The sequence below is a fragment of the Chelonia mydas genome, chromosome 3 (assembly GCF_015237465.2).
Source record: "Chelonia mydas isolate rCheMyd1 chromosome 3, rCheMyd1.pri.v2, whole genome shotgun sequence".
Classification (NCBI taxonomy): Eukaryota; Metazoa; Chordata; order Testudines; family Cheloniidae; genus Chelonia; species Chelonia mydas.
In genome coordinates, this window is record NC_057851.1 from 180139315 (window position 1) to 180164380 (window position 25066).

The following is a 25066-nucleotide window of genomic DNA, read 5'->3' on the forward strand; positions in this document are numbered from 1 at the left end:
AACCACCACCACCACAAGAAGTTATATTGTTAGTTACAGGAAAAAACTGAATAATTGCGACCAATAATCACAGATGAGAGCGCTCAGTTTTGCTGCAACAAAATGTAAGACAAATAATTATTCTGGTCAAAAGAGCAATAATCTGAGTGATACAAACCCTACTCTAAGGGTTTTGCTGCCATAGGTGTTCTAGAGAACATGCTTTACCAGTCACTTTCACAATAAACAGTTGTTAAACGTTTTGCTGAGTTTAATACAATTTCCCTTAGGCAAACCTCAGGTCTATCTATATGATAGCGCTAGCCTTAATATTGTTAGGTTTCAGAGGAATTTCACCATAGTTTAACAAGAAGCTCTCTAGGATTTAAAAATGTCATACAAGGGATGCAACTAATAGAGCTAGTGGAAATACAGGGTAGCTTCAATTTACACCAGTGTAAATAAGAACAGTATGTTGACAATGTACAGTAACGAGATTTTAAAATGGGCTGGATGCGGTTATAATATTTCTAGTTATGACTGTTAATATAGGAGTACTCAATCATGCTTTGAGCTGTTACTTGGTCCCTGTAAGGTACAAGGGAAAAGATTTATATTCTGTCATACTAGATAGTTGGCTATGTGCAGATTCTCACCTTTCATCTCGCGAGATATTAGTTGTTGTTGCCAGGAGATGGACTTAAGTGACCTGGTCTAATACAATATTGCAAATCTTATGCTCCTGTTGAAAGTAGTACAGTGAAAGCAAGGTTACACATATCCTTCATGTTTTTGAAATAGCTTTCCAAAGACTACAGGCAGCATCTTAAAGGCCTTTCCCTATTGTTTGAATCTTCTGCAAATATTTTTAATTGAACCAAATTCATCAGCTACCTATATATCTTGGCACACAATGGGTTAACTTCTTTGCTGATGTAACTAGATGGCTCAGTTGACTTCAGTATAATTTTACCCATTTATACCACTTGAGAATTTCTCACTATATTTAAAATATGGTTACCCCATTCATCAGAATATAACAAGGCTTATATAGATCCTGGCACACTCCATGTAAATTATGATTACCAAATAGAGCGAATCAGAAAGTTTTGATGAAAACCAAAACAAGATTTTAACATTTTTCATGAAATTTTATTTTTCCACTTCTGGCCAGCCATATTATGAGATACCTCCCAATTTAACAGAACTGCACATCAGTGAAGGAACTATCAGCTGTAAAAAATAAAAGTTCTGTTCAAAAAGGAGCTGCGTAATGAACAATGGTCACATATATATAGCCACAACTGTTGTCAGTGCAACTCAAACTCAGCACCTTAAGCCCCAAAAACCAGAGCTCTAGTGCTTGAGTTAAAGAAGATGATTTTTGCTGTCTAATTAGCAGACTGTTAGAGTCAGTTGGGTCAGTCGCTAAAGGGAAACATGACCATATGCAGTAATGGCTTATCCAAGGCCTATTGAAGTCAATGGAAAACCTACTATTGACTTCAGTTAGCATTGAACCAGGGCCTAAGCCATATTCATAGTATGAGAAAGCCCTAGTGGAAAAAGATAGAATGAAGGGAAACGTCTTAAGAAAACAGAATTTAATGTGACATCCACAGCCATTCTAAAATAGAGGAGGAAATCCAGTTTAAAGAACATTACAAAAGTATTTGATGTAGGGAGATCAGTCACTGACACACTGAAAATGGATATCTGTGTGATAAAAACAAGTCAAGAATATGCATGTGGGAACAAAATCAGGCTCTAACATAGTTTGACACAAACAAAAAATATCTAGCAGTTTCAAGAATTCTGATGTCATAAGAGAAAAATGATCAGCTACATAAATACTGAAGTCCTCTAATAACGTTAGACTAACTGATACAGAATGAGGGCAGATTGTCTCAGTATTTCTATAAAAACATGGTATTAAGTTTTTGAGGATGATAAATTACCACAAATACTACACTGTTATTATACAAATAATCAAGAATTTTAGTTTAATTCCCAGAATGGAGTGAGGCACAATGACTACACTTCCAACTATGTTAACAGCATGTGGAGCTGATGTAAAAAAGGAAGATTTGTGGAACTGTGTGGTATAACTACGAAGATTTTCATCTTCACTGAGCAGATCCAGTACATCTTGTGGTGGTTCAATGACAAGACGGAACACAGCTTTAAGCAAGCAAGCGAACTGGTCTGCTAACGGGCTTCTGCCTGTCAGCTTTCCACCTTCTCTCCCCCTGCGCATTACATTCTCCAACAGATAAAAGAAATACACTGGCTTTGTTTAACATTCTTATTTACCAATTTCTATCTACCGCATTCCTTGCTCTCGGGCCTTGAGCCCAGTCCTGGGAGGCTTCCCACGGTTCATGTCATCTGGGCGAGATTCCAAGGTTCATGCCCTTGAGAGGAGCTGTGTGTGCACAGCTCCTACACAACACTCTGGGTGTGCCCTGAATGTTGCCAAGCGCATGAACCCTGTATGAATCCTACATCCCCTCCTTTTTTGTTTATTTGTGCTTGGCCATCTCATGGTAGCCATCAATTTGCTTTTGCAAGCCAATTAACTCCTGGACAGACAAGGTCATAACTCGTGGAGCCTGCCAGGGCGGGTCTCGACAAAGCCTTAACAAAAAGGAAATACATTGCACACAGGAACAGCAGAAAATAAGCTTAAAAAGGTAACGTGTAATTGGCTGGGCCCCAATTAGCCATGCTAGAGTACTGGGAAGAGAGGTTCGCGTAAGCAGCGAGCATCATCTCATTCCCAGTTTCCTCAGGGTGATGACATACTGGAATAAGGCACGTACCTGACAATTCTTCAGCTGCTACAAAATCAGATAAACAAAAGTGGGTAACATTTGCTGTTGAAGCCAATCTTTCCCATAGGTTATATGTCATTCGGGCCCGTAACAGAGGAAGCGCTCCCGAGCTAACCCCTACAGGAAATAGCAGGCACAAAAGGCATACAATCAATACAGAATTAGCAGTATTTTGGGCGAGAATTGCCACAAAGTCTCAGGAGTCTCTGGCTGTTGGTTTGCTGCCAGTCTTCGTTGAGCCGCAGCGACCAATGCTTTCACTGCTCCCCATGTCACGGGCTGGCTTGGGACGCTACGTCTCCTCCGTCTCCGTCCTGCCGTTGTCGACCTGGGAGGCACCGCGTTCTCCTCCAAGGTCAGCTGAAACTCCGGTATGGGGTTCGACAGCCCCTGGTGCCATGCCATGCTGTTTCAGTGCCGGTCGCACACACCGGGCCGGAACCCACAACGGTCCTGCAGGGAGAGACACAGCGGCATATCCCCGACCCCAAGTGATTACAGGCACTGGGCCCAGCCAGTGCGGATCGGGCAGCTGACGGTAATAGACACACGGTCTTTCCAGTACCTCGGATTTGTGAAAATGCCGATCCGCGGGGGTCTGCTGATCTGCGTTCAGCGTTAAATTATTTAAAGTAAACAAAAGGATATGCAATTGTTGCTGAATGTCTCCTAAGGTTCGGAGACACAGCTCCCCTTGTTTTAATTGTTTGTCAAGCAAGGTTTTTAGCATGCGATTTGCACGTTCAACAATGGCTTGGCCTGTGGAATTATAAGGGATCCCGTGTTTGAGACGGACGTCCCATTGGGCACAAAAGGTGGAGAGGGCTGTGGAGCAATAGGCTGGGGCATTATCCGTTTTTATCTGGCTCGGGTGACCCATAACAGCAAAACAGGCTAGCAAATGGTGAATAACTTTGGGAGTGGCTTCCCCACGCTGTGGGGTCACCCAGAGGAATCCCAAATAGGTATCAATGGAAACATGTAAAAACGAATAGGGGCGGAATTGTGGCACGTGAGTGACATCCATTTGCCACAGCTGATTCACTGCGGTACCTCTGGGGTTAACGGCATAAAAAAAGGTAGGGGCAGCAGCGGCACAGTGGGGAGCAGGAACGAACAATAGAACGTGCATGATCAGCAGGAATGTAAAACTGTCGGGCCAAAACAGAGGCAGACTGATGAAAAAAGGAATGGCTTTCAATGGGGTCAGAAAAGAGGGAATTTACCTGACCACGTAACACGCGATCAGCGCGCGCATTGCCTTCAGTGAGTAGCCCAGGCAGAGGGGTATGACTGCAAATATGAGCAACAAAATAAGGGAAATTACGAGTGGTGAGGAGATACTGTAAGGACAAAAACAGGCGAAGAAGGTCTGCATCGACCTGAGGGGTGATGAGGGCAAGGGGTAAATAATCAATTACCTGATAAACATAATGCGTGTCCACAATCAAATTAAAGGGACAATCGGCAAAAAATTGAAAGGCCAAAACAACAGCAGCTAGTTCCAAGGACTAGTGAAGCTCTCCAAGCGCTGTGCATGCAAATGTTGTTGTACAAATGAATGAAGCGCTTTCAGCTTTTCTAGGGGGAGGGGCCACTGGTCAATCCATACGGGCTCTAAGGATTGCCATACCAATGGTAATGTGGATGGCAAGGTGGGTGAGGGAGGATTTTGGGCCATTATATATTAATATCGAGGGTGGTGTCCAGCTTTGTAAGTAAGTCACGGCCCCAAATATTGAGATGGACAGGGAGTACAAAAGGGCGGATTGTAGCAAGGGCACAGCCTCCTGGTTTAGAGACCGTGACCCAAGACAAACTTTGGCACCCGGGTTTGCTACCCCCGATCCCCCACAACTCTTTAGAAGGAACTGTTGGCCAACCGACCGGCCACTCCGGATCACGAATCACCGTAACGTCAGCTCCAGTGTCCACCAGCCCTGTAAAAGGAACATTATTTAAGAGAAGTGTTAACTGAGGTTTCGAGGGGCGGACCGACATTGTTAGAGCAACAAGTGGAGAGGACGTGTTGTGAGACGGCAACTGAGACAGCGTTGATCCAAAGCCGCCTCCGCCCCGGGCTCGATCCTCTGCGGCTGGCACCTGATAGGGGACTAAAATCAATTGCGCAATTGACCGTCCACGCGGGAGCGACTGCGGAAGATGGGTCCATACCTGAACCTTAATAACGCCATTGTAATCGGCATCAATGACCCCGGGATGATAAAAAAACCCTGTTTCCCAGCGTGTGAGCGAGGGAGAACCAGACCCACAAATCCGGCAGATCCACAAATCCACAAATCCATTTCACTTAACCTGGTACCAGGGATTAGTTTAGCCTGGAGCTAATATATCTATATCCCACTACTTTTCTATAGCCATCTGGCCTTGCCCCGTCACAATATGTAAGCAGCTGTGCAACCAAAGATTAAGATTTGTTTTGTAGTAAATGGAGGTCTTTTGCCATGCATTTGAAATCCTAAGAACTACATGGATAATAAATTAATGTACTTAGAGAAGCATAAAATACAAATGGCTTTACTAATTACATCAGGTGAAAATCATCTTATTTGTCCAATGATTATCAATTTGTCTTTCAAAACAATTATTGTCTGATATTGTGGTGGGGTAGTTTGCCCCTTATAGTCCGTGGGCCACCTTGCCATGTGACATGCCCTTTTAAGTCTTTAAGGGTTCATTATATGAACCTAATGGGGACAGAGAGAAAGTAGTCTTGGGAATAAATGATGCTTGGGAGGAAATCCTGTCATTATATCTTTAAGAATCTGAGGCCAGGAGTCTTTCAGAAAGGGCAGGAAAGGCTCTTCTCTCCCCTCCAAACAACTGGGAATGAGCTGGGAAAAGAGGTTCAGCATAAATTCTGTCACCTCTCTTATAGCAGGTCAGATGCCTGCAGACACTGTAGGGAGTAAAAGGACTCCTCTAGGGCCCTAAAGAGCAAGAAGGCACCAGCAGGAGAAGGCTGCCTGCTGGATCCTCCTAGCCTAAGGATTAATTGAGGATAAAGGGGCCAGCAGAGGGAGAAGTTAGTTAAGGCCCTACAGCTGGAAAAATTATAACCCGACCCCAAGGAGGAGAGCTGGGGGGGGCTCCTGCCATAAGGAGAGGCAGTGACTGAAGCACACCACCAGCTCCAGGAAGGAGGGCGGGGGCTCCTGAACTGGGACAAAGAGCTGACCGGGTCTTTTATTGGGACCCCAGCAGGGAGATCTGGAGCAACGAAGTAAATCATCCATTGTAGAAAACTTAATAAATCAGACCCCAGGAAGGGGGTACATGTTCTTGAGCCAATTAAAGTCTGGTAATTGAAAGAATACGAGGGTGGAGTGCCCTGGGAGGACCATAAAGGGCCGTGGCTTACCTCTTGACAGGTATATTGGAGCATCTTGCAAAATGCTAGACTGGGAAACAACACTAATATAGATCTGGTACGTGTTACAGCTATAGTTCTCGTAATGCCTTTGGCTGTGCTGCAGTGAATATAGGTTGGATGAAATCCTGCTCCATGGAAATCATTGGGAATTTTGCCACTGACTTCAATGGGGATAAAATTTCACCCCGTGTAATTTATGGTATCCATTTTACAACATAACTTGAGTATATTAATTTATACTCCAATATATATATATATATATTTGTAATAATGAAGGACACCAGGACTACTCATTTCAATTAGCATTTGCTAGATCAGGCCCTTGGTATCTGACCTAATTGTTAGTATTAATGGGATTGGTAGGGAGATTAAAATAAATCTTTCATACTATGAAAGGGTTGAAAAACTAGGAGATTTTATACCAGATGCTCAGATAGTGTAAAATCAACGTTGACTTCACTAGAGCTATGTAGATTTACACCAACTATGGCTCTGGTCCTTAAGCTGTAAAGTATAATACAAAGGAATATATAAGAGAGGTGAAAATCTTTTACAAATATAATATGTAAGTATGTGACGCTAGACGGTGGTAGAGGAGCAAATGGCAGAAGCAAAAGCATCAAGCGTAAAAGTGAATTCAAAAGACAATGGCATAATGGCATGGGTTGGCAAAAGCATGAAGTTCAAAAGGAGCAGCTTTGAGTCCAGAAGCCTCCTCTTGGTGGTGGAAATCTGCAAATCAACCCCGTTGAGAAGATGGTACTGTAGGAGGGGGAGGAGTACATAGTCTTTCCCCTAGAAGATTGTTGTTGGAAGGGAAGGATGGACTGTGAACTATTTCCCAAAATAACTGCCCTTAGGGTGGGGAAGGTACTGCGTGAGACTGTTGTGGAATGCTGTTACCACCAGGGGTGGGTTACAGATAAGGAAGGAGGGTCATGAGATGCGAGGTCCTCTTAAAGAATGTGGTTAGTTTTGGATAAGCTTTGCAACTTCAGTGCTTATCTAAACCAAACTTTGGGAATCCAAAGAGACTCATCCAGGACTAGTTAATGCAAGACTTGCAGAGCACAGCATATAAAACCTCAGATTACCTTTCTCCCTCTGTTTCTATGTGTAATCCACTACTTCACTGTGTACTAATCATTTCTGACAAATGACTATATATTGCCTTCATGTTCTATAACTTCATATGCACTACATGTGTTTGCATATTTTAAGGCAGGGTTTCTCAAACTTCATTGCACCGCGACCCCCTTCTGACAACAAAAATTAGTACACAACCCCAGGAGGAGGGACTGAAACCTAAGCCCACCTGAGCCCTGCTGCCCTGGGTAGGAGAGCCAAAGCCCAAGCCCCACTGCTCCATGCAGGGGGCCTGTAACCTGAGCCCCACTGCCTAGGGCTGAAGCCCTCGAGCTTCGGCCTAGGCGGTGCAGCTCAGCCTTTAGCCCGGGGCCCCAGCAAGTCTAAGCCAGCCCTGGCGACATCGTTAAAATGAGGTCGCAACCCACTTTACGGTCCCTACCAACAGTTTGAGAACTGCTGTTTTAGGGCTTGTATTCATGGAGACACTCAGGAAAGTTAATCAGAATTAAATAAAGGTATGAATTTAAAGTGGATTAGTTAAACTATATTAAACCCCTATGTGGACACTCTAATTCAGAATTAAAATGGCCCTTAGTCTACTACCTCCCCATAAGAGTGTTAAGTGAAACCTAGTCTACTAGAGAGACGAGGTGGGTGAGGTAATAGCTTTTGTTGGAAATATATTGCCTCACCCACATCGTCTCTCTAATATGCTTGGACCAACATAGCTACAACTACATTGCATTCCCAGTCTCCTATCATTTTTATTTCATGGACTGGCCGGCATGTGAAGTGACTTGGATATATTAGAGATCTAGAGTGCCAAATGCTCAGCTAATTTCAACTGAGGAACTCCAGTGAAGTCAGTGGAGCCATTGGGATTATGCCAGTTGAACACCTGACCCAGCATGTCCACAGACACACCCTTTAGAGACCAAATAGCTAATTCTCCACTCTATTCCATGAGTAGATGGCTGGTGTAATTCCAGCTAAAGTCACTAGAATACACCAGCATAAAAATGGTGTAGAGGATTAATGAATCAGGCCCCAGAGAAGGGCTGACTTCTGTTGAATTAATAGGGGCTGGTAGAGTCACAGTTATGGTCTTGTACGGAGAAGTAGTCTTCTGTATTACAATTAAACTACACCCCATTCCATGCACATTTTCTTTAGAGGCAGTTTTCTACCTGCAGAGCTTCCATATGGGCCAAGATATGCATGGTCATCTGTATTGGAAAATTCTGATTTTTGGCTTTGGTTCTCCTTGTGGACTAAATTCTGCTCCTATTTAAGTCATTAGGAAAACTGTTTGCTTCAGTGGGAGGATAATTGACCATATGTGACTCTCTCAAGGGTGGAAGTGAGCCCATGGAATTGATGTATGCTTATTTTTTGAATCTCATATCTGAGGGAAATCCTGCTCTCCTTCTTCACCTGAGGCCAATGAAAATATTTGTGTGAGCAGGATGGGGCGAGCAGGATTTACCTCTGTGATTGGCTCTTGCTATAGCACAAACTCTTTTATCTCCATGGTTGTACAAAAGTGACCCCATAGTTCACTGTATTATTCTTGTGTTTCTAAAATTGTATGTAGTTACATGGCACAGAAAATTCAGGAAGTTTAGGGTAGGGATTAGCAGAAATTGTTCTTCATTGCCTTTCTTTGGGACTTTTATTGTGTTGTAGAGAAGCAACTGCCTTGTCATTTACAGTAGTTTAGACTCAAAATCAGCAAGGAATTAGGCTGATTCTGCCAAGTCTTAACGTTTTAAACTACTTATAGTGTCAGCAATAACTGGTATTATCTTAGAGAGAAACAGAACTGAGTGTTGTAAGGTACATTTAAGAGGAGATATCTGCTGTGATTACACCAAATCAGAAATCTCCTGTCTTATATAGGCTCTGATGCTAGTGCACAAAAGCAGACTTGTGTGTATAATGTGAGTTTTTTCTTTTTAATTTTAGACTCAACCTTGTCCTATGTTAGGCAGCTGGAGGCAAGAGTAAGACAGCTGGAGGAGGAAAATCGCATGCTACCCCAGGTGGGTGACTTCCTGTTGATAGGAACAGTAGCTCCTAGCTAGATAGTAACACTCATGTATTAGTGTTTAACATCAGTGTTTTCTGCAGTGAGACACTGATATAATTTGAACTCTTACAGTGATCAAAGGCTCTCATTACAGTAATCAAAGCCTTAAGCATCTTTTATTTTCATTTCTCATTGTTGATTATAGTGGAGCATTTCTACTGGTGTATTTGAGATCATGACAATACTTCAGAGCATTTTTTTCACCTTTACAAGTGTTGATACCTTGTAAGAACTCACTGGGGGCTGAAACTTATGTTATAATTAACAATTAAGAAGTTTAAAATTACAAACAGCTGACCTTTGACAGTCCTAGTTTCATCTTAAGAGTGAATTTCTCTCTTCATAACTTTCTAAAATATAAAGTTTCAAATGCTATTGTGCAGTCAACTAAAAACATTACTTTGATTCAAAAATGGAAATTTTCAAGCAATTAAAATAATAAATTTGTTATTGTAATTTTTTGGGGGGATGTATTAGGTGCTTAATGGGGAGACTGAAATTACATTTTAAAAATAAACAAACATCAAATGATTTGGAGTTAAAGCTCTCCTGGGTACATGCATTTCTTTTTATTTTAACTATTTTTATTTATTAGCAATGAATTAATAATATTTGCATTTTTCAAATATATGTTAATTTTGTATTGACTAATGCATCTTGCTATTATATTTCATTTAAAAATACTGTGAAAATTAGTACCTTTTCAAAATGAAATATCTTGTTCATTTTAAAAAAATACCCATGTAATGCTAGTTTGTTGTACTGATTCAGAATACTATGACCTGTGTGTAAAATCAAAGGTAGTGGTGAAGGGAAGGGGCAGTGATATACAATATCAATATTGTATATACAATATATACAAAATTGTATATACAATATACAATGTGTCAGATTGAGGGAGGTGGATTGAAAGTTCTAATGGCCACCTTTCACATGACAGTACCTGGCTCTGTGAATGCTGAACAGAATGGAGTTGCTTGTTTCAGCTAGAAGCTGACTCTGGTTTGTCTACTATCACTTGGCTGTAAAGTTAAGAATAAAATTATTTATATAAGAAAAGCTTTTTTCATTAATGTGATGACCAACACAACTCCCATTAAAATTATTAGTATTTGTCACTTATATTATGGAATTCTCAGCCAATTGTTCTAATTACCGTATGAGAGAGTTGCAGTTGCTTAATCCTAAAATCAGTTCCCCAAGATTTTCCACTGATATTTACTTGACTTAAATTTTGATTCATTTCAGCAGTGTTCATGTCTCTCTGTTCCAGACAAGTTTCCAGTAAATTAGGACTGAATTTTCTTGGACTGAAATAGAAGAATCTGGGTGGTTAGAGGACATGAATAAAGTAGCAGAATAGAAGGGATAAAAAAAAATGAGTGGTTGAACAGAAGTCCCCTTCTGTTTAATTAATGGGTAGGTGAGAAAGGTGGGGTGGTTAAGAGCATAGAGTGGGAATCTGCTTGGGAAATTTCTGAACGTTTGGAGGGAGTGGCTGCTACAAAAATTAGGCCCTTATTTGCAGGCGTTTTTTGTCCCCATGCATAAAAGCAGAGGGTGTGATCTGACCTCACATTTTTATTGCATGCAGTAAATAACATACGTAATATTGTAACCAGAGTCCTTAACCAAAGAGTTGCAATTAATGAGCTGGCTGTATTACAATGCAATATGTTATAAGATAAATCATACGAAAACAACCTATGCATCACCCTTTTCGTGTGCCTTTTTTGCTGTTAGTCTCTACCTATTGATCGGCTCTTGTGCATAGAATTTTAGGCTATCTCTGATAGTATATTCTGCAGTTAGCAGAGACATAATGTCTGCTTGTACTGAGACATTTTGCAGTAGTCAAGAAGCTTCTTAAAAGACAAAACTGGATTCATACTTCATTTACATCAATATTATATTGATGTAAATCCATTAGGCCACATTCTGATCTCAGTTATGTTGGTGGACGTCTAGAACAGTGGTTCTCAACAAGGGGTACGTTTACCCCTGGGGATATGCAGAGATCTTCCAGGGGGTACATCAACTCATCTAAATATTTGCCTAGTTTTACAACAGGCTACGTAAAAAGCGCTAGTGAAGTCAGTACAAACTAAAATTTAATATAGACAGTGACTTGTTTATACTGCCCTATATACTATACACTGAAATGCAATTTTACAATATTTATATTCCAATTGATTTATTTGATAATTATATGGTAAAAATGAGAAAGTAAGCAATTTTTCAATAATAGCATGCTGTGACACTTTTATATTTTGATGTTTGATTTTGTAAGCCAGTAGTTTTTTCAGTGGGGCGAAATTCAGGGTACTCAAGACGAATCAGACTCCTGAAAGGGGTACAGTAGTCTGGAAAGATTGAGAGCTACTGATCTAGAATAACTCCACTGATTAGGCAATCGTTATTCCAGATTTGCCCTCATGTGTATCTGTGAACAAAATCTGTCCCATTGACTCCTTATCTACACTGATATGTGATCAGAATCAGGCCTCCAAAAGTCAGTTAAATGAAAAAGAAGCTTGTGAATTGAAAAGGTTGATTATATTTCTAGGGGTGATGATAACATCATACGTTGAAAAAACACAAGTGTAGATGTGCCATGTAGTCAATGAATGTATTTGGAAAGAACATTCCTGGTGAGCCACTCTCTTCTTCTTCAGTTAGTTCCATTTTAAGTTGTATGGTGGAGAGAAGGAAGCGTGTTAGGATTAGAATGGAAAAAAAAGTCTCTGTTTATGTAATTTGGCTACAAGTCCCAACTTTTTATGAAATAGGAAGCCAGAGGCAAATATTGCCAGGACAACCAAGTCTGAACAAACAAAAAGGATGTTGTCGTTGCCAGAAGTTTATATGAGTGTGCAAGAGCTAGAGGAATTGAATTCTCAAATTCCATGGCTACGCAGCATAAGTCTGACACAGCAGAGTTTACGCACAGGTTAGCCAACGAGTCAGTGAAAGAATCTATGAGGTTATCTAGCACGGTGTTTCCTTCTGTGCATTCTGTCCTTTCTTTTCAGTTTCTTGATTCTTGGGCCTTTTGTTTATTTGTTTGTTTATTTATTTATTTATTTATTATTGTTATATTACCAAAGGCCCCCTGTTGAGGCATGGGATCCATTGTGTGGGGTGCTAATCAGACACATAGAAGGAGACAACTTCTGCCCCAAAGAGTTTATGATCTAAATAGACAAGACACAGACGGTGACAGACAAACAACAAATAAGCATCTGTCTAAAGTACAGACCGTGTAACTATTTATCCCTTCCCCATCCACACTCTGCCCAGGTTCCACAGCCACCGTGCGTTGTTGCTCCTCCTCTTCAGAAACTGCAGAGCTACAATTCATTTGCAAATTTAATACCATTAATTTGGGCTTGAATAGGAACTGTGAGTGGCTGGCTCACTACAAAAGCAGTTTTCCCTCTCTTGGTATTGACACCTCCTCATCAATTATTGGGAGTGGACCACATCCACCCTGACTGAATCGGCCCTGTAAACACTGGTTCTCCACTTGTAAGGTAACTCCCTTCTCTTCATGTTTCAGTATATTTACTCCTGCATCTGTAATTTTCACTCCATGCATCTGAAGAAGTGGGTTTTTCACCCATGAAAACTTATACCCAAATAAATCTGTTAGTCTTTAAGGTGCCACTGGACTCCTCGTTGTTTTTGTAGCCTCAAGTCTTCTTTTCTTCTATTGCTGTAATAGCCAGCAAAAGAGATTTTGAAGAACTTCCTGAAAACATTTTTTTTGGAACTCAGTCACAGCACTCAGTACAAGGGTCACAAACAAGTGACATCTTCCTGCAGTCATTGTAAGCTTTTTACAGGGGATCACTAATTAACCAGCATTATTTGTCTTGTGGTCCCATGACAAATTCACAGTGACCTCCCCACTGTCAGTCCTTTAAAGATGCTTCAGATTGCAAATGGGATTATTCAGCTTTTTCTTACACTTGCCTCTCCTCTGCTACAACCAGGCCAGATCAGAACAAGTTATCCAAAGAGACAGAGACAAAACTTCTCAAGAGGCTTTGGTTTCTTGGTGGCATAAAACCGACCAGGAACTGACCAAACTGTGTGGTGAAAAGGAGCTGCAAGCAAGCAGCCATGGAATGGCACTAGTAGAAAAAGTGAGCAAATGGAGATCATTATTACCACAGATTCAGAAGATACTCTAGTACTAGCAACTTCAGACAGGTGGAGCCGGAATGAAAATATGAGCTTACTCCAAAAGAGTTGCTAATTTGACACCAATATCTAATAAATGATTTAGAGAAGACCTAGGAAATTCCATATCATTAAGTGACAGGTTTCACCATCATTAAGTGTGATTTCTGCTTTAGGGAAACACTGAAAATACACAGTAGGGACAAAATGGGAGAAGACCTCCACCAGTACAATTTCAGCATGGATTGCTGATAAACATGCCTAACAAAACTATTTACCTTCTTGGAGGAAATAACAAATATGATTTTAAGGGTCTGTAGACAGTCATAGATATATTCTGTTTAGCTCTTAAGAAGGTTTTTGGTACAATAACACTTAAAAGACCTATCTATAAGGTCTATAAATATAGTACTATCTGGAGTGAGTTGTATTTCCATTGTGTTGAGTAGGTATGTAAGATAAGAATACAGATAAGGATTGATTAACTCTAACACTACTTTATTGTAACTTCACTGCAGTCACTCGAGACTTCTCTATTGTACTACCTGTAATTAGAGCTCCCAAATTTCTTCTTGTACAGTCAAGCACCATCTAGAGATTTAATAAGGTATTGCAAGATTTTCATATAGTAAAAATGCTCATGTTAGACAAAACATGCACTAAATTAACTTTTAGAAGTTGTCTAATATGTTGATCTCACAATTGGTTTAATTGTATATGTTATAATTTCCTGTCAAATTGCTGGTGAAAGCATATGTTTTTTTTAAAATTACATCAGATGACAATTCAGAGGGAATTGTTTTTTCCAATGAAGTTTAAAGGACTCTCCAAAATGTGAAGTTTGAATCATCTTTGCTTCACCAATATGCTGTTTGAAAGTGGTTAGTAGTTATAGTAAAAAATAAAGCAGAAAATAGATGTGATCTAATGTTCTGAGCATAGGACTAGGAGCTAGGAATTCCAACCTTCTAATCCCAGGTCAGATGCTGATTTCCCTTGTGGCCTTGTGCTGACTGACTTCACTTCTCTGCCTCAGTTCCTCAACTGACAATATTAATAGAGCATTAGGAGGTGTGTTGTGGTATTCTAGCAGGGCTAAGCTTGGATCCCAGCCAGGCCTTTCAAGTTCTTTGCTTGCTCTGACTTTTCTGTTTATCCATTCAACTGTGCATAATAGGGTCTTGACATTGTGTGTTTTTTGCCAGAGATTTACTTCCCTTCTGATATTACATGATATAGGAGGCATATAGGATTGCTAATAAGAGACTGCTTCATTTACTGGGTCATGGTTACAAAAAGTTATGCCCCTGTCACATGTCAGTTGTCAGTATCCACTACCTTTGAGATTTTTTTATTTTGTAAACTGATTTTTTTTAAAAATGGCACTTGCAGTCCTTAGTTTTGCTGTTCAATGTCCTGTTTAGCTGTAGATTAGTGCATGCTTTTTCAGGCTCTGTGCTGTGGGTTGTGAAAGGCTAATCTAGTTATATCATTATTTAGTGATGAGATCTGCTCTAAGTAAAGATTCAGAAACAGCAAGTGAATGCAGTTGGAAATATCCATCTGAAAAGGTTTTTGACCATCAGATGGGAATTCAGAGACTATAGTTCTAAGATGCCTTCTTCATTGAAGAAATTTTTAAAAAACCTGAAAAAATGGAGGTTTTCTGAGATCTAAAAAAGCAAGAAACATAGTAAACAAAAATGACATAATGTACATTTTAATCAAGAGGATTATTTCCAACCAACTCCTTGCAGGTTTGTCTTAATGGCCTTTTCCTCAAAGCATGGTCTTGTAAGTGCAGTTTATCCTGCTATCCCAGTTGCTTCCTTTCCCCCGACTTCCCATTCTCTTTAGTATTTCAAACAAGTCAGCAAATATACCCTCTGTCTTGCAAGAATGAGAGGGTAACAGGGGAGGGTGGGTAGGACGCTGCACCCCATATTCTTCATAGAGATATTATATGATATGATTATGGCATAACTATGGTGTATTTTATGCAAGATAGGTCATGTGAGATACCACTGGAAAGGTTATGATTTACTGAATATTATTATCCTATTTGTATACAGATGTCACTTTGTATCTGAAGTTAGGAATATTGACAAATGTGTTTACACCTGGGAAACGCCCACTAGGCAAAGGATGTTCAGTCTAGATGGCTGGCTTGGAAGGGCCCATTCAGGTTGATGAGCCATTAGGAGAAAACAGTAGGTTTTAGAAGAAGCTCATCTCCCAACGGGGAATCTTTCTGAGGACGCTACAAACAGCCTCTGAGCAATGGCTGCTGTGGCACTACAGGGACATGTAACCAGGTGACCTGGTTACGACTCCATCTTGGAATACCACTGTTTTTCCACTGACTGGTGTGGGAACCAAACTTTGAGACAAGGGGTTCCTGCCACATGCGAAAGCTATTTAAGGCAGGGGAGTGACATCATCGTAGTTCTTCACTGACTCCTGCCCCAAAGAGACTCTAGGAAACACCTGAGGAACACGGACTGAACTGGGAGGAAGTGTTGGACCCAAGCTAAAGGGATTTTTAGCCTGTGAAAGGAATACCTGGGATTTTTAAGCTGTAAGCAAGTGCAGCTGGCCCCTTAAGAATCTCTGCAGCCTGCTTGAATCATCATTTAGGTAAGAATTTGCAACTCATATACAATCTCTTGAGTATATTAAGCTTAGTTCGCATGATTTGTTTGTTTGCTAGGTAATCTGCTTTGATCTATTTGCTATCCCTTATAATCACTTAAAATCTGTTTTTGTAGTTAATAAACTTATTTTTCCTTTGTCTAAAACCAGTGTGGGAGAGTCATAACTTTGGGCAGAAAGCTGTTGCATATCCTTCTCCACATTGAGGGAGGGAGCGAATTTCAAGAGCTTACACTGTAGAGATCTCTGTGCAGCACAAGACGGTATAATTTTGGGTTTAAACTCCTGAGGGGGGTGTGCACTCGAGCAGCTGGGCATTTCCTTAGCTGTAGCCTCCCCATGCAGAGCTGATCACAGCATCTGCAGCTGGGAGTGTCCCTACCTGTATGTGTGCTGGAGCTTGTCAGGAGCCAGAACTAGCTGCCTCAGAATAAGGTGTGAGAGGTCCTGCAGTTATGGGGTGACGGAACCCTGAGTGCACTGATTTTAATGAAGAAGTAAGGACCTGTTTCTAAATGCTTTCTTCAATGGGGGTGGAATTCAGCCACTCCACTCCTCTCATGTGGCAGGCTCCTGACCACCCTAAGAAGTTCATGTTGTAATTAGTAACTATGTAGGTACTTCTTTTGGGTATTTAATAGAGTGCTGTGCTGCAGAATCATCCAAGACTTCACTTGGCATCCATCAATCATCAGAATACCAAGACTTTTACCCAGCTTCACTTTCAATATAAGAATCAGCTTTATTTTTTTTACATTTTCCAAACACAGATCATGATTTTCAAAAGTGACTATAGGTTTTGTTTGCCTCCGTTTTGGAGTGTCTCTTTTGAGACACCTCAAGGAGGCTTGATTCTCAAAAAGTGCTGAGCACTTTGCTTCTGAAAATTGGTCCCCTTTTGGAGGTCTCAGGTTAAACACCCAAAAATGGAGGCACTCACAATTATTACAGTAAAACCTATTTTATCCGGCATGTTGAGGGAATTGGGGGTGCCGGTAAATGAAAAATGCTGGTTAACTAAGATGAAGGAAGTTTGGGTGCAGGAGGGGATGTGGGGCTGAGAGTTGGGGCGTGGGAGGGGGTGTGGAGCGCGGACTCTCTGAGGGAGTTTGGGTGCAGGAGGGGGCTCGGGGCGGCGGGTTGGGGCACAGGAGGTGGGGCAGGGTGCCGGATCTGGGCAGTGCTCACCTCGGGCAGCTCCCTGCAAGTGGCAACCTGTCCCAGCTGCTGTTAGGCAGAGGCGTGGCAGGCGGCTCCATCTGCTGCAACTGCCCCGAGCACTGGCTCCACAGCTCACACTGGCTGGGAACCACAGCCAATGGGAGCTGCGGGGGCAGCACCTGTGGGCAGATGCTGTGCGCAGAGCTGCCTGCTGCGCCTCCACCTAGGAGCACCCGGGACAAGTCGCCACTTGTGTGAAGCTGCCCGAGGTGAGCACCTCCGAGATCCGGCATCGCACACCTTCTCCCACTCCCCAATCCACTGCCCCGAGCCTCCTTCGACACCCAAACTCCCTCCCAGAACCCGTGCTCCACACCCCCTTCCATGCCTCAGCACCGCACCAGTCCCGCACCAACCAGACTATAAACTGGAATTTCAATGAAGATCAGAAATACCGGTTTATAGAACTTTCCGGTTGGTGAAGTGCCAGATAAAACAGCTTTTACTGTAGTTTCTTTAGAAAACCTTGACCTTATCTTTTATTTATTAGTTCACAAGTGGGATGCTTGTCTCCTCTCAGTACTGCTGCAGAAGATCAGTCTCATGGTACAGCACTGCCACTATTTGCCAGAGATGGCCCAAACCAAAAGTCCTGATAAGGAAGTACACCAAAGTTGCTGGCACTGAGATCCTCCACCAGTTCTTTGACTCTGAACTGTTATGTACTTAATGGGCCAAACCAAAACCTGAGCTCCAAACAGGTCCCAGCTTTGGAACGCTTGATGTCCAGATCCAAAATGAAAAGCTAAGGACTATCTTTAGAGTCTACCCTCAGAAAGTAAACAACTTTGGGAGAGTCTTTGTAAAACACATTGAGCTGCTCAGATGTGTGGCAATCAGGGGCAGCAAAGCACATTTTATAGCACATAGGAAGCTGTTGCCTCTTGTGAAAGGACAAAAGGGGATGGACGCCTGAGGGGAAAAGATTAATTTTTCAAACATCTCTTATGAACGTGTGCGTTGGATTTGCCTTGAGAACAGTGGTTGCTTTGAACCATGAATGTTCACAACTAGTTCTCATGTTAAGTCCGGGGCAATAAGGGGGGGTAAGCATTCTGTGCGTACACAGAAGTGACTTCCTGGAAGAAAGCATAGTGCCTGCAGGAAGGCATGGACTCTGAAAGCAGCACAACTCGCAGGACTCATATTTTCTGGCATTTGGGAGATTTTAGATGTGTGTGCAAAGTCTTGTATTTTCCTTGCTTTTAATATCAATATTTTTACACAATTTGAAATTGGCCAGAGTTTTAAAGAAACTGAAAATATTGACTCATAAGAAAACAAAGGGACCTGAGAGAATTTTTCCCAAAACAGAATTGCTCCAATCTATTTTATTACTCCTTTCCTCCCGCCCCCTTGTACAGTTATTTCCTTTTCAGAAGGGTAGCTTTAGGCTTGTCCAGATCTATAAATTTTTATTTTATATAACAGAAAAATAAATCCAAACTCCCTTCCTAAATTGATACCAGTGTATCACTTTGGAGAACTGTAAGATCCACTATATATTGTGGTAAATACATTTGTATGTCAGTGTTATCAGCCCAATTACTAGGTTCATATGCCATCAGTTACAATTGTTTTAATCACTTCCTTATAAAAAAGAAAAACCCCAACATCCTTTGAAAAGATGAACGGTACAGGATGAGATGCTTGAGAACCTAAACTAGTTTCAAATACTGATCTAAACACTCATTTACATGTGTTCAGCATACAATTTATGATATCTGTATAGGAGCATTCTCATTTCTGTAGCTATGCCTTTATTTCTAGGATTTTTCACACATGGGGCTCAATCCCACAATCTCAGTGTGCTGTGAATTCCCAGGAAGTCTCAGGATCAGGCCCCCTTGTCTGTAATTATCAGACAATTCTCTGTTCCCTTCATCTTGTGCCGTCATTTACACTTTGCACTGGTGTAAATATCTATATCAGGTGTAACATAATGGAGATGCAGGCCCAAAATGTTTTCATGAAATCACTCAGAACATACAAACTCAGGCTGTTTCTTATGCAATATTGTCAGAGAATTCAGTTGCATGTCACTTTCCAGTGCCTGTTTCCCCTCCCTCCCTTTGTCTTTTCTATTTAGATTGCAGGCTCTTTGAGAGAGAGACTATCTCATATTATGTGTTTGCATGGGACCTAGCACAATGAGGCACTGATTTTCATTGGAGGCTCTTGGCACTATTAACTATTATTATTATTATTACTATTATAATAGAAATGCATTTCCCTTTCTACAGAACAAATAATTAGGGAATTTTGTATATAATACAGTGTTTCCAAGAAAAAAATGCTGGAAGGAGACGTGTTTTCCTCTATTTTAGCGACTTCTAAATGCTTTGCTTTGCTTTGCATGGTTTTCTTCCTTTTTAAATTGAGTTCTGGGTGAAGAATGAAAACAGCAAGGGATCATATTAGAACAGGTCCAGTTGAAAAGATCATCAGCACCTCCTAAGTGTATTACATAGCTGTTTCTCTCTGTGTTGTTAGTGGGTTGCTATTGCAAGGCTGTATTTTTAGCATTTCACCAAAGTAGGCTGCTAGATAAGGTTATCTCAGCACGGCAGTTTTGCCTTGTGCTCCCTATCGTCGCTCTAGGAACTACTTTGAATACTGCAAGTTCAGGTGCTCAAACAGCTAATGTGTAGTTAGCTAATAGAGTTGGCATTGTAACTTCAAGTCCATACTGAAAAGAATAACTAACTGTTGTTGGTTGTTGTTAAATGCATAGATCAGGGGCTATTATGATTTTACTATTTCTATTACAGAAGTACCTAAAGGCCCCAGCTAAGCACATAGGCCATGTCTATACTAGTGATACCTTTTCCAGTATACTATACCGGCAAAGTTCTTCTAGTGTTGATGCAGCTTTTATCGGCTTCTGTCTACGCAGTTGTGTCAGTCAAGATTCACACCTCTGGCCGGCATAGCTATGCTGGATGAAGTCTATAGTGTAGACATGGTCAGTGTGAGAGACAGCCCCTGCCTTGTAGAGTTTACAATGTAAATGGCCAGGATAGACAAAGGGTGAGAAGCGAAACAGAAGAAGAGTACCTTCACAAGGAGAAAATACCATATACTAAAGTGCTCTTTAATCTACCAGAGAAAGGCTGAACAAGAACCAGTGGCTGGACGTTAAAACCAGATAAATTCGAATTATAAATAAGGCCCAACAGTGCCTTATTTTTTAATGGTGATCAACCATTGGAATAAACTTCCAAGGGAGTGAGTAAATTCTCCATTTCTTGATTTCTTCACATCAATACTGGATGCCTTTCTGGAAGAGATGCCAAACAATTTATGCGACTCTGTACAGGGCTAACAGTGAAATGTAATGTCCTGTGATATACAGGAAGTCAGACTAGATAATCTAATGTCCCTGTTGGCCTTAACTCTATGAATCTGTCAGTCTACTGGGTAACAGGCTGTCTGACTGGCCTGCTTTGATACTGACACTTAGGCCATGTCTACACTACCAATTTGTTTCGACAAAAGTGATGTCAACATAATAAAAATCACAATTTCCTGTTCACACTTGCTCCGTCTGTCGGCAGATCGCATCCAGAATCGGAGCACCATCATTGACAGAATGAGCAATGTACTATGGGTACCTATTCCACAGTCCTTCTGTCACTAGGTATTGTGGGATGATGGAGCGGATCGCGGCGTATCTTGGGACAGTGCTAAATGTCCCGTGATGCATTGCTTTCTGTCTATGTACTCCATGGGCTTCCGGCTTTCTTTCACTGCATTTTTCCAAACCCCGGCATCTTTGTGAGAAGGGATGGATCCCGTGCTGCTCTCCTATGCTCTTTTAACTGTCATGAAGACATCGCGGATGGCAGTGCAGTTAATCGTGAAGTTCCTAACTGAGGAAGACTCGCAGGCACCTGACATTCTCCGTGGTGTGGATAGGAGAAACTTTAGATTGCTTTTGGCATTCACAGAGTAGGTGCACAGGGTAGACCATCGCTTTTGGGCTTGGGAAACAAGCAGTGAATGGTGGGATTGTATCGTCATGCAGGTGTGGGATGATGAGCAATGGCTACAGAATTTTCAGATGCGGAAAGCCACCTTCCTGGAACTGTGCACGGAGCTCACCCCAGACCTGCGGCGCAAGAACACCAGAATGAGAGCTGCCCTCTCGGTAGAGAAGTGTGTGGCAATTGCTGTGTGGAAGCTGGCAACTCCAGACTGCTACCGGTTGGTTGCTAATCAAGTTGGAGTGGGGAAATTGACTGTTGGGCTGTGTTAATGCAAGCGTGGAGGGCAATAAATCACATCCTGCTACAAAGGACTGTGACTCTGGGAAATGCGCATGAAATAGTGGACAGCTTTGCAGAAATGGTTTTCCCTAACTTTGGAGGGGCGATAGATGGCACACATATTCCAATTTTGGCACCAGACCACGTTGCGATGGAGTACATCAATAGGAAGGGATACTTCTCCATGGTGTTGCAGGTTCTTGTGGATCACTATGGGCGTTTCACTGACATCAAAGTGGGGTGGTCTGTGAAGGTACATGACGCATGCATCTTCAGGAACATGGGCCTGTACAGAAAGCTGCAAGCGGGGACTTTCTTTCCTAACCAGAAGATTACTGTGCGGGGTGCTGAAATGCCCATCGTGATCCTGGGGGACCCTGCATACCCCTTACAGCCATGGCTCATGAAACCTTACACAGGACACCTGGACAGCAGTAAGGAACCGTAAAACAACAGGCTCAGTAGGTGCCAGATGACAGTTGAATGTGCCTTTGGCAAATTAGAGGTGCGCTGGCGATGCCTTTATGGCATGTTGGACCTCACTGAGGATAATATTCCTATGGCCATAGCTGCGTGCTGTACATTGCATAAGCTCTGTGAAGCTAAGGTGAAAGGTTTGCTCAGGGGTGGAGTGCTGAGGCAGACCGCTTGCCCGCTGATTTTGAGCAGCCAGATACCAGGGCTGTCAGAGGAGCCCAGAGGGGAGCTATTCGAATCAGGGAGGCTTTGAGGCAGCACTTTGACAATGACCACCAGTAACATATATCTCTGTCTGAGTTGCTTCAATGGTACATGACATATAGTTTTCCTAGGGGGCAATGGTGACATTTGGGGCCTTATATTCTTGAAATAAAGTGATTAAAATGCCTGTGCATGTATTGGCAGTGCCTGCAATCTCACCCTGTAGAAAAAAAATAAAAACGATTTACCATTATACAAGTTTGCTTTTATTGCACAAGAAAGAGCACATGCAAACACACAGACGCTTGGCGGGAAAGGAGGAATCAGGGAAGGGCAGACTTTCACAGCTGTGTGTAGGTCCAGCTATCATTGTGAAAGTTGTCCAAGGGAGAGTGAATGGAAAACCCAGAAGTCCTGGAGGTGGAAAGGAATGGATGACCTTGTAAACTGGAGTAATAGTAATAGGATGAAATTTAATAATGAGAAGTGTAAGGTCATGCATTTAGGGATTAATAACAAGAATTTTAGTTATAAGCTGGGGACGCATCCATTAGAAGTAACGGAGGAGGAGAAGGACCTTGGAGTATTGGAGCCACCAATGTGATACGGCCGTGAAAAAAGCGAATGCGGTCTTGGGATGCATAAGGCTAGGTATTTCCACCAGAGATAAGGAGGTGTTAGTACCATTATACAAGGCACTGGTGAGAACTCATCTGGAATATTGTGTGCAGTTCTGGTCTCCCATGTTTAAGAAGGATGAATTCAAACTGGAACAGATACAGAGAAGGGCGACTAGGATGATCCGAGGAATGGAAAACCTGTCTTATGAAAGGAGACTCAAGGAGCTTGGCTTGTTTAGCCTAACCAAAAGAAGGCTGAGGAGAGATATGTTTGCTCTCAATAAATATATCAGAGCGATAAATACCAGGGAGGGAGAGGAATTATTTAAGCTCAGTACCAATGTGGACACAAGAACAAATGGATATAAACTGGCCATCGGGAAGTTTAGACTTGAAATTTAGATGAAGGTTTCTAACCATCAGAGGAGTAAAGTTCTGGAACAGCCTTCCAAGGGAAGCAGTGGGGGCAAAAGACCTATCTGGCTTCAAGATTAAACTCGATAAGTTTATGGAGGAGATGGTATGATGGGATAACATGATTTTGGCAATTAATTGATCTTTAACTATTCATGGTAAAAATAGGCCCAATACCTGTGATGGGATGTTAGATGGGGTGGGATCTGAGTTACTACAGAGAATTCTTTCCTGGGTATCTGGCTGGTGAATTTTGCCCACATGCTCAGGGTTCAGCTGATTGCCATATTTGGGGTCGGGAAGGAATTTTCCTCCAGGGCAGATTGGAAGAGGTCCTGGGCGGTTTTCGCCTTCCTCTGCCGTATGGGGCACGGGTCACTTGCTGGAGGATTCTCTGCACTTTGAAGTCTATAAACCATAATTTGAGGACTTCAATAGCTCAGACATAGGTGAGAGGTTTATTGTAGGTGTGGGTGGATGAGATTCTGTGGCCTGAATTATGCAGGAGGTCAGACTAGATGATTATAATGGTCCCTTCTGACCTTTGTCTATGAGTCTAAGAGCGGGGAGTGACTTACCAAGGTCTCACAACAGATTAGTGGCAGAGCCAGGAATACAACCCAGCTTTCCTCAGTGCTTCATCCACTAGATCATGCTGGTCCCCAAACTCTTTATGCTGGAGCATCCCCTCAGGGCACATCTACACTGCAGTAAAAGATCTGTGGCATGGCCACGGCTGGCCCAGGTCAGCTGACTCAGGTGCATGGGGCTCATGCTGTGGGGCTAAAAGTTGCAGTGTGGATGTTCAGGCTTGGGCTGGAGCCTATATGGAGGGTGGGTCTCAGAGCCTGGGGTTCAGCCTGAGCCCAAGCTTCTACAGTGCAATTTTTGCCCTGCAGCCTAAACCCTGTGAGACTGAGGACAAGTCTACACTATAGGGTTAAGTCTACCTAGGTTACACAATAATATGATAAGGTAGCTGGGGTGGATGTAGCTTAGGTCAGCTTACTGCGGTGTCTACACCACGCTGGGTCGATGAGAGAAACTCTCCTGTTGACTTACCTTATGCTTCTCATTCCAGTGGAGTACCTGAGTCGATGGGAGAGCTATCTGCAGTCGATTTAGTGGGTCTTCACTAGACCCACTAAATTGACCCCGGGTGGATCGATCGCCACAGCGTCGATCCCTGGTAAGTATAGACATACCCTGAGTCAGTTGACCCAGGCTCTGAGACCTGGTGCCACAGGTTTTTTATTGCAGTGTAGATGGATCCTGCATCTTCTCATGCCAGGACAGCTGCTACTCTCTTGGCTTTCCCTCTCCCCTATCCATTTCTGTCTCTGTTCCATTGTTTGTTTGCTGTGGGGTTTTTTTCTTTTTTTCTTTTGAGTTTTTGTATTGTTACACTTTTAAAATTCCTCTCATCGCCTTCCCTTTTCCTTCACTGCCTCATTCCCCTAATCACCTGAAGTCTACACTCCTCTCAGAGTGGCAGAAGATCCACTACTGAGCTACCCATGGCATTTTTGAATGCCACAAGTAAAGAGAAAGATGGACTTGCCAGGCTGCTGTCTGAGCCATATCTCCATAAATGGGAGCTGCTTCCAAGGCTGGTAACATTTGATGCCATTGCACAAGCA

At 42.2% G+C, this 25066-nt stretch overlaps 1 protein-coding gene across 5 annotated transcripts in view; it reads left to right on the top strand.

Annotated features, from left to right (window-relative positions):
• CCDC85A (coiled-coil domain containing 85A) overlaps positions 1-25066 on the top strand; it is a 188251-nt gene that overhangs the window by 149441 nt on the left and 13744 nt on the right. For 4 of the 5 annotated variants that reach the window (XM_007070073.4, XM_037895965.2, XM_037895966.2 and 1 more), the window contains exon 3: positions 9262-9338. The exons of the other annotated variant lie outside the window; for it this stretch is intronic. In XM_007070073.4, the coding sequence (XP_007070135.2) occupies positions 9262-9338 (77 nt within the window). The remainder of the gene's footprint in view (positions 1-9261; positions 9339-25066) is intronic. 5 annotated transcript variants of the gene reach the window in all.